Source organism: Nanorana parkeri, unplaced genomic scaffold (genome assembly GCF_000935625.1).
Source record: "Nanorana parkeri isolate BGI_ZX_2015 unplaced genomic scaffold, ASM93562v1 scaffold434, whole genome shotgun sequence".
Lineage (NCBI taxonomy): Eukaryota > Metazoa > Chordata > Amphibia > Anura > Dicroglossidae > Nanorana > Nanorana parkeri.
In genome coordinates, this window is record NW_017306702.1 from 176,417 (window position 1) to 193,311 (window position 16,895).

General features: G+C 39.7%; 1 protein-coding gene across 1 annotated transcript in view; it reads left to right on the forward strand.

Moving 5' to 3' along the window:
• Window positions 1–644: 644 nt before the first annotated feature.
• ASIC1 (acid sensing ion channel subunit 1) overlaps window positions 645–16,895 on the forward strand; it is a 203,329-nt gene continuing 187,078 nt past the window's right edge. The window contains exons 1-2 of the mRNA XM_018560149.1: window positions 645–822; window positions 7,551–7,916. Coding sequence (XP_018415651.1) covers window positions 7,558–7,916 — 359 coding nt within the window. The 5' untranslated portion in view covers window positions 645–822; window positions 7,551–7,557. The remainder of the gene's footprint in view (window positions 823–7,550; window positions 7,917–16,895) is intronic.

The following is a 16,895-nucleotide window of genomic DNA, read 5'->3' on the forward strand; positions in this document are numbered from 1 at the left end:
CATCAGGACCAACCACATACCACCTTTCCCTCTCAATTGAATGCATTTTTAAGATTTAACTGCTGAGTTTAGTGTCACTTTAAAATCCTTGTAACGTACCTTCATCACCCATAGGGGATTCTTTTTTCTCAATAAAAGTGGAGTTACACTTTAAATCACAGCATCCATCACTGTAACAACACTATAAAAGTGTTTCTGTGCTGATGTCAATGTGAAGGGTAAGCAGCCCCTCCTGTGTGATCTGTGGCACCATAAATCCAGGTTGGCAATGCTGCGAAACACTTTGCCGTGAATCAATGTAACAGCGGAGGGGCAAGGGTTTTCCCTATGATGCCATGAATGGCTAAAGTAAGCAACTAAAGCATCATCTCCTCACTATCAGTATTTCAGGCAATGTGCAATTTGTGCGCTGCTCCTGGAAGAATGTGAATGAGTGAAGTGTTGCTGGGCAGGTCTCTGTGTATAAGGTCTTGGATGACGGAGCTGGTGCTGTGCAGGTCTCTGTGTATAAGGGGGATGGATGACGAAACTGATGCTGTGTCTGGCTCTCTGAAGGCATCATCCTCCCTCTGTGCAGACAAGGGTTAATTCCTCCTGTATCGGTGCTGGCTGATTCCAGCAAACAGTAGCGCCTTCCATGAGCATCTGTGATAGAGGCTTGCCTTGATCCCAGCTATAGGACATCGCTGGCTGCTGTGTGAGTGACTGCGGTAAGGTGTGGGGGTCCTGTGCTGTCTCTGCGGTGAGGGGGGGGAGCGCTGCTATATGCCATCGCAGGCTCCTCTTCAGTGCAGAGTGTGATCAGACTGGCCCTGCCTGCAGGTGAGTGCTGTGTGCTCCCAGCTTTAGGTGCATGCATGTTCACCACTGATCCCCCCACTATGGCAGGCTCTGCATCATGCCACATCCATAGTGATTGCCCTTGTGCATGATCCGTGTGTGTGTGTGTAATGTGTATCAGTGGCTGTACCCTCCACATATAAGACATAGGTAACACACTGCTGTGTAGTCCCATCAGCATCCCTGTGCAAATGCTGCACGCACATTTCTCTGGATGGCTGCGAGCGCAGGCAGCTCTGTACCAACAGATTACACATCCATAGTTTTCATCAGCGCAATGCTTTAAGTGAGATCAGTATACAATGGTACCCCTTGTTTTTTTTTTTGGTACTGTATATGTGCCTGTTTATGATGGCATATCACTGCAGGGTTGCCAGTGATTAATTGTTTGTCGGGATTAAAGGTATATGTGGGGTAGATCGGTGACAGGAGATATTTGGGATGCAAATGTAGAATTTTTTTTGTAGGTGTGTCTAAGCAGCATATTAATGAGATCAATTGTTTGATAGAATAAAAAAAAAGTCTCATCAACCTCATTGGCATTTGCCTCCTTGGCATTCAGTTACACCTCTGATGTGCAGGCTGTTGTGTCGGTGTGCTGATGGTCCAGCTATCCTTGGTGGCTAAGGGACATGTCTTCATCAAAGCTGTGTACACATTCCTGCTACAGTATCTCATCTCAGTGTGCAGGGATTCCGATCGGTGAACCTGTGACATTTATTACACTCTTTATTATTCCACAGTAACAGCCCTCTTTTTTTTTCTTTCTCATTGTTTTTTATTGTGTTTTATAAACTTATACAGTTGTGTGTTTGTAAATACAATATCTGCTTGCATGCAATATTGATATGACAGGTTTCTTATATATATTTAGTGTGTTTGTGAAGTGTTGGTCATTGTATTTGTGCCTATCTCTTATTATGTGTGTTGGTATTTGAATAGGGAATCATTGGTCTCTCAATGTATGCAGACATTAACTATCATGAGTTAAGTGCATCATTTGATGTAATGCAGGTTAGCTGTGGGAACATCATTTAAGAATAAAGCAAGACAATGATAGGTGATACAAATTTACAGTCACGTTAAATGATTTTTTTCCCTTTAAAGGTAAAATAACTGGAGAAAGAGCAATTTAAATGCATCACTTATGTAGCTGTCTGTTCGCTTAATAGGGATAAATGTGTAGATTTTCCCATTTAAGCCTACAGTCACATAGACTTTCCTCCTTTTCAGAGCACTTAATTTGCAGTGTTATAACCCTTCAGCAGCCAATTCTAGCCTCACATTCACCTGTGGCTTTATTCAGTGTAAATATATGGGGTTGATTTACCAAAAGGGTAATTTTCACCCTGGTTTGTGTTCACTTCAACGACCCAATCAGCTTTCGGTGAAATTTCTATTTTTTTATATTTCTCACAAACCTGATTTGGTATTTGAAGTGAGCACAGGCTAGAATTACCCCTTTAGTAAGCAAGCTGCATTATGAACAGTGTTTAATTTCCACTGCTGGGAGTCCAGAGCCACTTAAATGTAATATTGCGTTGGCTGCCGTCGACACAAGTAAAGAAAGATGCCATTCAATGGCCACAGCTAAAACAGAGCAAATGTTACACATTGCAAAAGCCATACAAATGTGGAAAATTATATATTTTGTTATTAAAGTTTCTATTGCTTTACACATTTAAGTAACCACATAAATTATGGTCTAGGTACAGGAATGTTGCAAGCAGATTAACTCCTGTATTGGTTGATCTGGGAAGTGAGAAGTGCAGTTAACTGTGAAGGGAAAACACGGAAATGTCACTTCATAAACATTGTGAAATCTATCTACATGTCTGTCCCACAATAGGCAAGGGTCAATGAGTTAAAAGTGCATAACTAGTAGAAACATTTGTACTAAAGTCTCATTCATACCGTTTGTACTAAAGTCTCATTCATACCGTTTGTACTAAAGTCTCATTCATACCGTTTGTACTAAAGTCTTGTTCACACAATTTACATATAAGATATATAAATGGAGCTATAGCATTTAATTACAATTATGTATATGTTCAAGTTTTTTATATGCAGTTATTTTATACATTTCAGTTGCTATTTATAAACTTTGTCTAAGTTAGAACAACAGTCTACTCTACAGCCTTCTGTTACTGATAAATAGTTGGCTCGTTCATCTCTTCTCCTCAGCATGCCATAAAAGGGGCACGTGGAATTAATTTTAATACATTTTGCTATAAAGTTTGAGTTGTTTTGGAAGGAAAGCAACCATTTAAAGACACCCTGTCACCAACTTTAAACATTGCAGGTACAAGCACAGAGAAATTAAGTATTTCAAATGCTTACTTGCAGTGTTCCTTTCCATAAATGAATATGTATTCCCTTGCAATGTGCCTTTGAACTTGCTAGAAAATTTGACTAGTCCAGGAGAGTCAGTTCCCTAGCCTTCCTCCTTGCCCATCATACCCCACTCCTCTGGGAGCATCTAATTACTGTCTGTGCTGGCCTAGCACCTTTGTCTTTCATGTACTCGCCTGCAAAGGGAGCAAAGAGGAACACTATAGAGTGTAATTTTAGTGAGAGCGCTTAAAGTGACACTAAACTCAGGTGTTAAATCTTAAAAATACATCCAAGTACCCTAACTATTAACAAAAATGTATCTTATTTGTGTATCACTCAGCTGTAGATCCTCAAATCATCTCTGAATTCATGCTGAACACTGTCATTCCTTCCCCATGGTACCTGTGTATGTTGTAAAGTAGTCACCGCTCCAAGCTCACTCCTGTGATGGACTACAATCTCAATACAAATTAGGAAACTAAACGTAAGATTGTAGTCCATCACAGGAGTGAGTTTGGAGCAGTGGCTACTTTACAACACGCACAGGGACCATGGGGAAGGAAGGACACTGTCAGCATGAATTCAGAGATGATCTATAGTAGCCACCCTCCAGAAGGAAGGACAGTGTCAGCAAAATTCAGAGATGATTTGAGGATCTACAGCCAAGTGATACACAAATAAGTTGAACTTGGAAAATTTCGAAAGTTTTGAAAATTTAACTTCTGGGTTTCGTGTTACTTTAATCTAGTGGGGCTGCTGACATCACATCCAAGATGGCGGCACCCAGGATTAGTCTCAGGGCTTTTGGATGTCTACACAAAGATTGTGTTTATAGGTAAATAGCATGCATAAAATACATTAAATGCACATATAATCCTATAGTAATATTTTCGTTAAAATGAATGGTCTGGCCACGGAGTCTCTTAAAAGATGCTTCTGTTTCAGTTGGTCTAGGCAGGTGATACCTGGTTCCTGATTGTTTTTTGTTGTATAAAATTGTGTTATAAATTGTACCCAAAGACAATATCAGAAGACAAACTTGAAGGCCAGCTCCCTCTTTCTGATGCATCTGTGGGGAGGCAACAGCAGTGATAAAATTAAATTAGAAAAATAGTGTTTATTTCCTCTACCATACCTATTCACCCCCTCAAAGTTAAGGAATTTCAAGGCAAGTAATAAAAAAGATCTGTTGAGGACAGTCACACCTGTGCAGATAGAAACTTGTATTTGGAAGAATTTGACCTTTCTAAAGAAAATGTTCAAGCCCCTGGGAATTGAAGGTAAAATTCATATATCATGGCCATTTTAATACATGTGAACAATGTATTTAACAGAGTGTAAAAAGGAAAAAACAGCAAAATATATGTAAGGGCTTGTTTAGATCAGATGTATGTGTTACTGGACAAACATGTGTGTGTTTTTACTTAAATGCAAGTTACCGTAATTTAGATGAAATACAGTGTGCAGCATGGGTTCATTTTCCAGGGCATCTCAGCTTGTTGAGGTGAATAGGATTTACCCATACAATAGAAAATACAGCTGAGTCCATTATAATGCACCTATTGTAGATGAACCCAAAATGCACTGAAACGCCATACAAACGTCTGAGCAGAGCAGGGATTCAGAATAAACTAGCTTTGGAAGTATTACCTCTTCTTCATGGAAAATGTTGACATTTTGCTGATTGCTTTAGGAAAATGCTCTGTTTATGGAGTGGTCTTCTTACGATTCTTAGAGCACCTATACACAGATGCATTCCAGAGACAAAGCTGTGATTGCATTTTCTATATGGCAAAAAGCAATTTGCTAATGTAAGTAATGTACAGATTCATTCTAAAGACAAGAAAGATAAGCAACAATAAAGATTAGTTTACTGTCCTACCTTATAATTGTATATCTGTTCAAAATGGTGGAGCCAGGCTCTATGGGCACATGTACACATACATTTTAGCACTCTTCTTCATCTTAAAAGGTTCGTGCCTTAAGACAAATTGTGGGTCTGCCCTTACTGACTGATGCTGTAGACTGTCATCCTCATCCTTCATTTGCTAATTGGCAAGTTACTGACCTCAAACAAGCATGTGCATGTCCGGTCAATGAATGTTCCAGATGAAAGCCTAAAGCATGCACCTTCTCAAATGAAACAGTAATGGCAACTCCCGCATATCTGTTCTTGCAACCAAATCTAAAATTATGTAAAGTGTAGAGCACCACAAAAAGAAAAGTCAGTGGGCTGATCAAGTATATAGGAAATTCATTTTATTGCATTGTAAATTTCCAATGCGTTTTTAGGGGCCTCAAAACACCCCCTCCCTTGGGACTTCTGGATGGGAATGTATAACCTAGACCTAGAACATCTGATGAAGTAAAGTCACTGGATTGGCCTACTGACGTTTCTTTATGGTGCTCCACGTTTTACTCTACTTTATGTATGCATCCTTGAGTACATCACCAACACCTGTGGTTTGGAGGCGGACTTTATAATGGAAGCACTTAAACTTCATTCATCTTAAGATCCACGGCCGCCTTTAACTAAACTGTTTGTACTGTTACCTGTACAGATTACCTTTAAGCAGGGATAATATGGGTTCTATGAACATCCAAAAGAGTTCACAGCAGCAAAGCATATATTACTATTATTGCTATTACTGCTATTACTATTGCTATCACAGCAGCAAAGCTTCACCTGAAATAACATGGGGAATCACCAGCTCCTTTTGATGGCTGCAATTGGATGGAATTTAAATGCCAGTCTTGCTTTTGGCTATTGCCTGTAATTCACTCTGTCTTGTCCTCAGATGTCAGTTGTAGCATGTAATGCTCTTACATGAGTTTTGCTTAAACAGCTATGCCCACTAAACTTAACTTGCACCTAATCTGGTAATAAATGAGCAAAGAGTCTCTATTAAAGAACCAGGTAGCCAGAAAATGACCATTAGCAAAGGGGTGTAACTTTACAAACTAATACAGCAAAATGCTTTCCTACTATCGACATGCACAAATATCAAGATATTTCAGGATCTACAAACATTAATAAAAGTTACCAACAGTCCCAGATTTCTCTAAACAACATAATGAAAATGTTCATCCTCAAAGTTCACAGCATAAACAATAAGGGCCGAAACACAGTTTTGTGATCCATTGCAGTAACGCACACAAAGCCACAATGCATATCACTGTGCTAAGCAGTGGCATTCATTTTGAATGGCACTCACTGCACTAAGGCAATGCAGCCCCAACGCACATATGTTGCAGCACACCACAATGCACAGTAATGCAATGCCATACATTGTGGTGTGCTCTGTCGGAAAAACTGCAGTATGTTTTCAGTCTGCTCATGTGTGTTCACAGCCCATTCAAAATTACATGGCTGCCTTAACGCAACGCACGTTAACACCTGACACAATGTGCATTAAGGCATGTACGTTAATGCAACACATAGGAATGAAGAAGTAATTCTTTCAGCATCTTAGTGAACCCTGCTCCTACTTTCAGGACACACGCTCTGTGTTTTCATTAGAGATTAGAAGGTGCTGAGTCACTGCTGGAAGGGGCAGCTGGACTAGCTCGGACAAAACACTTCAGTTCTTCTGCTGTAAACTTTAGGAATGAATTGATCCACTGCACTTGGAGCTACATATGTCAATTAGGTCATATTCTAAGCTGATTTACTCTTTGTATAGAATATACATATACTTGGGCCTGGCCACAGATTAACTGTAAATGTAATGGTTATTTTACTATTACAATTAAACATTCTCAACAGAAAAAGAGTTTTAGCATACAACAGTACCTGGTCTATAAAAGGAAAATATCTGACATTGCTGGTCATGTTGGCTATGTGGAAAGTTACATTTAGGGGTCTATTCACTAGAGGGTGAAGATTTTGGAGAAGGCAGGATAAATGAACAGTCTAGGACAACATAGCTGAACTGGAAAGTGAGCTGAGTTGGAGAATCTTTCAAAATCAGCCATTTTGTCCTAGATTGTTCACTTCTCCCGCCTTCTCCAAATTCTTCACCCTTTAGTAAATAGATGCCTTAGTGTTTTTATTTCTCATACACTGCATTATAGCTCCATATACATAGGAAAGATAGAAGAGCCAGACATATTTAATTTACTAAAATTTCTGTTGAAATTCAACTTTCCCCAAACCATTACCAAACATGTTTATTACAGAAGGAACAAATAAAAGTAAAACACAAATATTTGTTTCTGAGCACAATTTCTCACATTTCTAAGCACAAATGATGTTAAAAAAGGATAACAATTAGATATATGGCTAAAAACAAAAACAAGTTTACAGCGTTTACAGTGTTCATGCTACAAATTAAAAGTTTGGGGAACGCATGAATCAGCATTTTCTTTCTTTACAGTGCCCGAATGGATGTGAAGGAACCAGAGGAGCTGGGTAGTCCCCAGCCAGTCTCACTTCAGGCCTTTGCAAGTGGCTCCACTTTGCATGGCATTGCTCACATCTTCTCCTACGAGCGCTTCTCATGCCGGCGGATGATCTGGATATTGTGTTTCCTTGGCTCCTTGTCGCTTCTCCTATTTGTGTGCACCGAGAGGATCATCTATTACTTTGATTACCCGCATGTCACCAAACTGGATGAGATTTCAACTGCCAGGATGACCTTTCCAGCTGTGACCTTCTGTAACCTCAATGAGTTCCGCTTCAGCCGAGTGACAAAGAATGACCTTTACCATGCGGGGGAGCTACTGAGCCTGCTCAACAACCGGTGAGAGTTACTCCACAAGACACTGTCAACTTTTCTCTTATTTATAAGTTTCCATCCACATACAGCTTATTTGTATGGTGTAATACCATACCATGCAAATGGTCCTGATGCACGTTCACTGGTGCATTCGGGAGTGTTGCTATACCACTGTGCCATCATACAATGATACAGTTTATAATTCACATATCTAAGTATTCAGGAAGGCAATTATATGACTTTCAGCAGTGTGTGACTCTAGCTATAGCAAGACATGCAACTGCTATGGCACTCAGCAGCACAATGGGCACAGCACTTCTTGGCAACGTAATGATTTGATAAGCAGTACAGGAACTGGCAAATGATTTTGAATTTCATGCACCCCTGTCAGATTGTAACAAAATCAGATAGAATGTTAAAGTTTTATTGTTTTATATTGTATTGTTTTTTTTTTTTATACCTTTCAGAGGTTAAGAGGTTACAGGTCAGTAGGGCTATCTAGGAACCTTGTTATGGGGCTCTGTCACATACAGGTGAAACTCGAATAATTAGAATATCGTGCAAAAGTAATGGCAGTAATTGCTGCAAAAGGGGCCCAAACCAAGTACTGAGTACATATGCATGCTTGTACTTTTCAGAGGTCCGATATTGTTCCATGTACAATCCTTGTTTTATTGATTGCATGTAATAATCTACTTTTCTGAGATTGTGGATTTGGGGTTCTTGGGGTTTTCATGAGCTGTAAGCCATAATCATCACAATTATGACAAATCACGGCTTGAATTATCTTGCTTTGCATGTAATGAGTCTATCTCATATATTAGTTTCACCTTTTAAGTTGCATTAGTGAAATAAATGAACTTTGCACGATATTCTAATTATTCGAGTTTCACCTGTATAGTTACTCCTCTGTCCTCCTAAACGTATTCTGTTTTAAATAATTTAACAATACCATGTACATTATATGGCCAATGTGGTAAAATAACAAATACTTTTTAATACAGAGATGGTGGAGTGAACAGCTAGAATTGGTCATCAGAGTGATCAGTGACCCTTATGTTTAGGTCTGATGAAGCTGCAGTGAGATCAGCTAAAATTGCTGTAGAGCACACCCACGGTCAGATGAAAGGGGAATACAGTATATTTTGTCTAGACATAAACTGATAACCACTTCAATAAAGATAGTTCCTAAATATGTGTTCCCCAATTGTTTTCCTACTTGCAGGCAGGGGTTTTGCAGCATTGCTAGAACTTGGCACCCAGGGGTAGTGCCCCAGGTTTTCTACTGACTACCCTAGGTCTCCTGTACAGTAATTGTTGCTGTCATCCCAATAATGATCCTGAAGACAAACATACTTCAACCATTGTTGAATTTTAGTTCTGAAATATGTTTGTATCTTGTGCAGTACATCCATTCTCACATCTTCACCAGATAACTACATTTCTCCTCACCATTTATTATACCTTTCTTGGGTAAATTATTTAGTGAGTCTAAGAATCAGGCATTTTAATTAATTACTGGATTCCTACATTTACTATACTTTGCAATGTGTATGCTTATTCACCCTATATAAAGTCTGCAAAAAACAGGCTATCACATAAAATACACTTTAAATAACCTGAAATAAATAAACGGTGGAAAAACTGCCCAAAAAAACTTGCAGATACCTGAAATATTAGTTCATTCCAGTGGTCATGTGACCACAAGCACCTCTTTCCCAATGTCGTTCTTCTGGCCAGGGGGTGTGTCACAGCTAAAGGATCCAACCAGTGCCTTGATGTAGTTGTAGGTAGGGAATTACTTTCTCCTCAATGCTTCCTGTGCTCCACTTTCCTACAGGCTGCCATGGGGTGTCAGCCTATGGCAACACTAGCTTTCTACATGACTAAAGGCACGCCATCAAAGAGTATATTGTAAAACGCTGCACAAACTTTTGCCGCTATATGAATCCTGTATAATAATAAAGGGCACAATATGAGTATGCTAGCACAGACCTGCGTTTATATTTGACGTGGTTGGTATCAAACAGGAAGCCCTTTTGCCAGTAGGGGACTGGTAGGATCAGCCCACAGATACTGCCCTTCTAAAAATGACTAACGATTTACTAACCGCTAAAACCAAAGGCCGCTACTCTTTAACCAGTTGACATCCGCGGTGTTAAACCCCCTTCCCATCCAGGCCATTTTTCAGTATTCAGCGCTGCGGTACTTTGACTGACATTTATTCCATCATGCAACGCTGTACTGAAATTAATGTTATACCATTTTTTAGGGACAGATAGGGCTTTCTTTTGGTGGTATTTAATCAATTTTTTACTATATTAAGGAAAAATTACAGAAATTTGAAAAAAAAAACAGTTTCCCCTATATTAAATGATAAAAGCAAAAAAAACGGCGGCGGCTACGGGGGCGAGAAAAAACAAGCACATATAGACGATCGGCGGGCTATGGAGCCCCCTCTGCCAAACGCTCCACTGGCTCCCACTTCTCCAACGTATAAAATTCAAAATACTAACAATAACCTACAAAGTAATCTACAACACCGCCCCAGCCTACATCACCCACCTCATCTCAAAATATCACCCAAACCACCCCCTTCACTCTTCCCAAGACCTCCTGCTCTCCAGCTCTCTTGTCACCTCCTTGCATGCTCGTCTAGGGGATTTTTCCCAGAGTGTCTCCCTTCCTCTGGAAACCCCTACCCCAATTTGTCGGCTTATCTCCTACTCTGTCCACCTTTAGGCGATCCTTGAAAACTCAACTCTCAAGTGAGGCCTATTCCACCTCGATATAACCGTCCTTTTAGTTCTTCCATTAAATCATCCCAAAAAATGATTACCTTTTGTATCACTTGCCCCTCATACTAGATTGTAAGCTCTCATGAGCAGGGCATTCCTACCTCCTGTACTAGAATTGTGTTAATTATATTGTCTCCCTTAGTTTTGTAAAGCGCTGCGCAAACTGTTGGCACCATATACATACTGTTTAATAACAATGATCATTAATTTGTTTACTATTAAGGATAAAAGAGTCTCTAGCTTTTACATTTCAGCTTGACATACACTTTAATAGATCAATGCCAACTGATGAACAATAACATTTTACTCTATGCACAATTCACTTTTAGAACATCATGTAGTTTATTTACTTAAGCAATGGTATTTGATTTTTATATTTCAGCCATGGCATCATATTTATGAAATTACAGATCTGTTCCAAAGAGGGCTTTTGTAATATTAATGAAAGACATTGCAAGGTTATTTTGAGGGTCCTTATGGGTGCCAAAATTCTCTGACCTGATGCTGCTGTCTATGTGCCTGAGTGTTTTAGGTACCTGAGTGTTTTAGGCTCCTAGGAACACCCCTGTTTATAGTTGTGGTTAAAAGACTCTAGTTGTGCAGTTGCAGGTATGATGACCACATGGCCATTGTGGGCTTAGTGGGTTAGATGGTTCCAGAATGAATTTGCTTCCTCCCTGACATATACGTCGGGAATCTTACTCCTGGTGAACTTGATACAGGCATAAAGAACAGGACTGTGTTTAATGCTCAGTGGCGAATTGTGGAAAGGGGGTTCCTATAGTTAATATGGCCAAGGACTGTATCTGTAGTATATGTAGTAGAAATAATACTGGATTTAAAATTGTATTGCACATGTATGTGTGTTGTTATCCAGCAAAAATGATCCTCTTTTATTTTTACAAAGATAAAAGCTCTAGCTTTTTTATTCATTGCACTGCTAATGTTCGGAGGGGGTTCCGGGGCACGTTATTTACCTAACATTTATGTTGGAGCAGAGAGATGCTAATCTATTTATGACCCTTGAAGAGGTACGTGTAGGACACAACCTGGCAGACTTGTCTGTGTCTCACGGAGAATTGTCTGTGACTCAGAAGAGCTTCTATCTTACCCATTGATGTGCCGTCTAACGCCTCACTATTCCTTTATTAACATTGGTTGTATATCAAGCACAGTTTTCGGCAATATCTAATGAACATTTCCATGCAATAGTGATCAAACAGTAATATTTCCACAAACCTTTAAACATTGCTTATGATTATACTGTCAAATTAATTGAATTCAATGCAATTTATAGAGAGAAGAAAACAAGCCTACAATGTAACAAATGAAACACTCATAATAATAACTGCATTAATGTTCTCAGTGCAGTCACAAAATCAATATATGTCCTGGGGGAGAGTATTACAACACAAAGAAAATCACCTTGACATAAAGACAGAAATACAGGCTTAAAGAGAAGGACAAATGTTCACTGATTAAACAAAGAGGACTAAGCATGATTATAATGATGTGAAGACTTTCTGTCATATCATAAGGAAAATAAATGTGCAATTTACATTGTTTGAACAATAAATAAAGGCAGAGAAAATCATTGCATAAAGATGATGAAATCAGAACAATTATTAAACAGAAGAAATTATTATTATTATTATTACATAGTATTTATATAGCGCCAACAGTTTGCGCAGCGCTTTACAATATAAGGAAGACATTACAGTTACAATACAATTCAAGACAAGATGGTAAGGAGGGCCCTGCCCCTGAGGGCTTACAATCTAAAAGAGGAGAGGGAAATGATACATGAGGTAGCTGTGGTAGCTGTGGGAATGAATTATGTGAGAATGTGAAGGTTCAGTGGTTAGGTTGAGGTGGGATAGGCTTCCCTGAAGAGATGATGCCTGCACCTCTATGCAGAGCTATGTACAGAAACATAGGAACAAAGCCAGCAACAGAAGATAAGCAGTGACTTGATCTGTGTTGCTTGGCCTCAGGGGTATAGTAACAGGGGGTAATCCATTCCCTTGGGAGGTTTGGGGGGGAGGGCAGCGCTGACCTTGCTTTAAGAATGCTTGCATCTTTCTTCATAATTGAACTAATGAAAGGTTCATTATGATGCCTTGATTAGCTGTAGCTGCATTTCCCAACATCATAGCACCTTTTTTTTAAAGTATGCAGAATCTAGAGGAACCCCAGTCTAAAATATAGTAAACATAAATGTAAAAATTAAATGTGGTCCCCTCCTCAAGATCAATAACAAATACTTATCCTAGACAGGGGTCTGGTATGGAATTTAAGGGGGACCACAAGCAAAAAAGCAAAAGACAAATACAATGTGGATTTTCCCTTTCAGATCAGAGTCTTCCATTTCACATCAGAAGCCTCCTTCACATCAGAAACACCCCTTTCCCCTTTAGCAAAACTTTAAAGCACCCCTGACAAAATAGAAGGCACCCCAGGGTGCTACGGCACCCTGCTTGAGAAAGGCTGAGCTGGTGAAGGCTTTCATGCTCACATTTTTTGTACTGTGTTGGGCTGTTAGTAATCAGTTGGTGCGATGGAGGCCTAGTTCATATTTTGCATTGCTTATTTTGTTAAGAGTATACATAGTAGTAACATGCTGTTATAGGGGCACTTACCTTTTCCCCTTTTTGTTAAATTGGCAGATCTTGCGCTGATACTCAAGTACCTCAGACACTTGTAAAAAAAAACAAAAAAACTAGCACAGAACTAGGCCTAATGAATAGTCCAAGTAGATGACAGTCCTTAGTTATCAGAGACAATATACAAAATGGTGGTAGTAGCAGCTGATAGGACAGCACCAAAATCCTCTTAGGCCTTGTTCACACCATCCTCGGTGCGTTGTGGCCGGAACGCACTGGATCGCATTGCGGCTGGCTCAGTTTGTTGTGGTGCGGGAGGGGGTGTGGCGGTGCGTTGAAGTGAATGGCACCACAGCCGCATGGCGCGACTGCGGTGTCATTCACTTCAACGCACCGCCATGCCCCCTCCCGTCCCACAACAAACTGAGGCGGCCACAATGCGATCCAGTGGGTTCCGGCCACAATCTGGCTGGAACACACTGAGGATGATGTGAACGAGGCCTCGGGGCAGAGCTGTTTGACACACAGGGGTTGATTTACTAAAGGCAAATAGGCTGTTCACTTTGGAAGGGAATATGCACTTTGCAGAGAAAATTTCCCCTTAGTTTAATGAATGAGGTAAAGTTTTGCTGACTTCCATCACCTCCAATCATGTGCAAGCAAAACTACTTATTGTTTAGTTTGCTTGTATTCTTTGCAAAGTGAAATTTCACCACATTCACCAAGCTAATGCTTGGTGAATGTGGTGCTCCCCAGCGAGTGTAAATTCCCTTGCAAAGGGAACATTCTTTTTGGCTTTAGTAAATCAACCCCACAATCTCATTAGCACTAGATGCACATCTTTACGCTATCTGGCTCAGATACATGGTACATATGGGACTGGACAGGGAAAAGAGTGAAAATGATTAAGACATACTCTCCAGAATGTCCAACTTTAAATAAGCACTGCCAAATGTCCCCAGCAGACTACCTTACTGGTCATATGAGGCACACAAAGATGACTTGGTCTTGAAGAATGTCATTACAAGGGACTTTTCTTCCCGCATATATAATAGACTCACACACAGCTTCTCTCTCTTCTCATGTCCACTAAGCATCAGGGTTGCTGGGTTTGTGGGGAATGTCAAATGACTGTAAGTTCATCCCACTATTAGGTCAAGGTACTCATGCTAAAAAGCATCTTCTGGACTTTTCCAGCTCAATAAAAAAAATCTGGCACTTTAAGGCCCTTCGACTAGCTACAAAGTAGTGCAGTTTCTAGTGTATCTCTAATCGATAGACTAGCTGTGTCTGGGGACAGTATAATCTCTTTTGTAGCAAGATTCCATTATGCTATATACAGTGCAGTGTTATTACACAGGCATTTTATTTGAGGCAAAACACACATTGCTCCAGCAACACAGAAATGCTTGGTCATTTATGGACATTTTTAAAACATATAATTTCAAAGAATCACCCGCTATTGCTGACATCACTTGAAGAAAACTAAATTAGCAAGGGGTACTAACAGCTAAAATGTATTGGCACGTGAAAAGTCATAATCTCTTGAATTATTTACTGTTGGCGTATCAAGGAAAATTGATCTGTTTAAGTCTCTACTCACACTTGTGTATCTGCATTTTAATGCGTTTTAGCACATTTTTGGTCTTTAAAATGAGCCTATGCCTAGACTATAGTATTTGCATATTCTAAACAAGCAGTAGCACTTTAAAACAGCCCCATACGTTAAAACAACCCCTCATCTCTGTAGCTATAGGCACTGTGGAAATTAATCTTCAAAGTACACAACAGAAGCAATAAAATCACAGCTCCTTTCCACTTTTTATGGCGAGCAGATATTGGCTGCCTGCCTGCCCGCCCTGTAATATAAACACACAGCATGTGTTTCTAAGCTGTTAGGAATCCACTGAAACCCAACTTTAGATTCTTTGTTTTTTGGGGATCTTTGAAAAGGAATTACTTCATGGTACAAGCAGCAAGAGTAGTCAGAAATGGCTTCTTTAAAGCTTTTTTTTCTGCTCATTAAGAATATTGAAATACTTTGTAGAGGAGGATGACGTTTTAAGGAGGCCTATTGTACTTTTCAGTACTTTAGAAGAAGGGCTTATTGGCTGTTTTTCTGCTTCTTTTGGCCCTCCTCACCAAATCTGATACCTAGAACAGAGAAATGTTCTGGCATTCTGTGGTATTTTTGCAGGCAATGTCCACATTTTTGTTGTTCAGTGTTAGCTTCTGATTATCTCCCATACAATAATTCACTGTTGCAAAGAATGCAGAAAATCTTTCTATCATAGAGGTTGAGAAAAAAAGTACTGTATGTCCCACATGTGTTCATATACGCTTGATGAGTACAGAAACCACCTGTTTAGAGGTCTTTTGCCACACAAGATGTATTAGTAGCCCCTTCTGCTTTTGGCTATGCTTGCTTTTGCCGTGTTGCAGCAGTTTGGGAAAGAAAATCATAGTCTGTATTCACTATCAGCTATTTATGGGTACACATGCATTACAGCCATGTTTAATACTAGTTGTCTGTTTTTCTTGTGTGATTTAGGGGTTGATTTACTAACCTTATAAACACACCATGAACGTGTATACACCTCTGTAGTGTGTTCCCTCCCAGCATGATCTATGGGAGGAATCGAAACACCTTTGTAGTGTGTACACACCCAGCAGGTGTGTTGTGCAAAGCCCTGCAATGAATTTCAAGGTAATGTGGTGTAAATTAGCTCTATGTTATGTTGCTTGCGTTGATGAATGCAGGAATGTAAATGCATTAGCTAACCATTTTTGTCTAAACTGTGAAGCAGCATTATATATGCATCATGTGCATGATTTTTCCATATATGGCATTAGTGGAAATATGCTTTTAGAGACTTTTTGGTTGATAAATACGTTTTGCTGTGTGAAAATCACACACACCTGGTGCGTGCGTGTGTTTAGGTTAGTAAATCACCCCCTTAGTGTCGCTTCCAGACCTCGTCTTCACTGCATCCTGGGCAGCTGCCCTGCTGCCCTTCACTTTGTTAGACCTCTGTTGTGGTTGGCTCTGTGCTCCAAGCCTGTTAGTGATGCCTTTGTGAGTAAAATGCCAGGAAACACACAAGCCTTAATTACGGAGCTTGTCATCTTGAGAGGTGTTTGTTAAAGCATTGTCACTGTTGTGTCTGGCAGCAGCAGCTGGGGCAGAAAGCTGTGATATCAGATTAGTAGGCAGCACTTTAAGGACTATACATTTTTATCCAGGCTGTTTTTAAATCATTGGCTTCTCTAATAGTGACAGATCTAGGCATGAATAAACTGAGAAAGAAGATCACGCAGGGGAAATTCTGGAAGTGCTTAATCTTGCATGAGCAACAGTCTCTACTCAAAGAATAAAATGCTATAGTAAAACTGATTGCATTGATGATGTGCCTAGTTTGACATGTAGTAAAGGCGCTCCTTTGTGTGAGTCAGTGCCTCAAAATCCAAATTTCCTTGAAAACATAATGGAACTAATATATGGTATGCGTCTAACTACTGCTTGTCCAGTAGGTTTATCCTCTTTATGACAAGAGTTAGAGATGTTAAATGGTATCTATAATAATAATAATAATAATAATAAT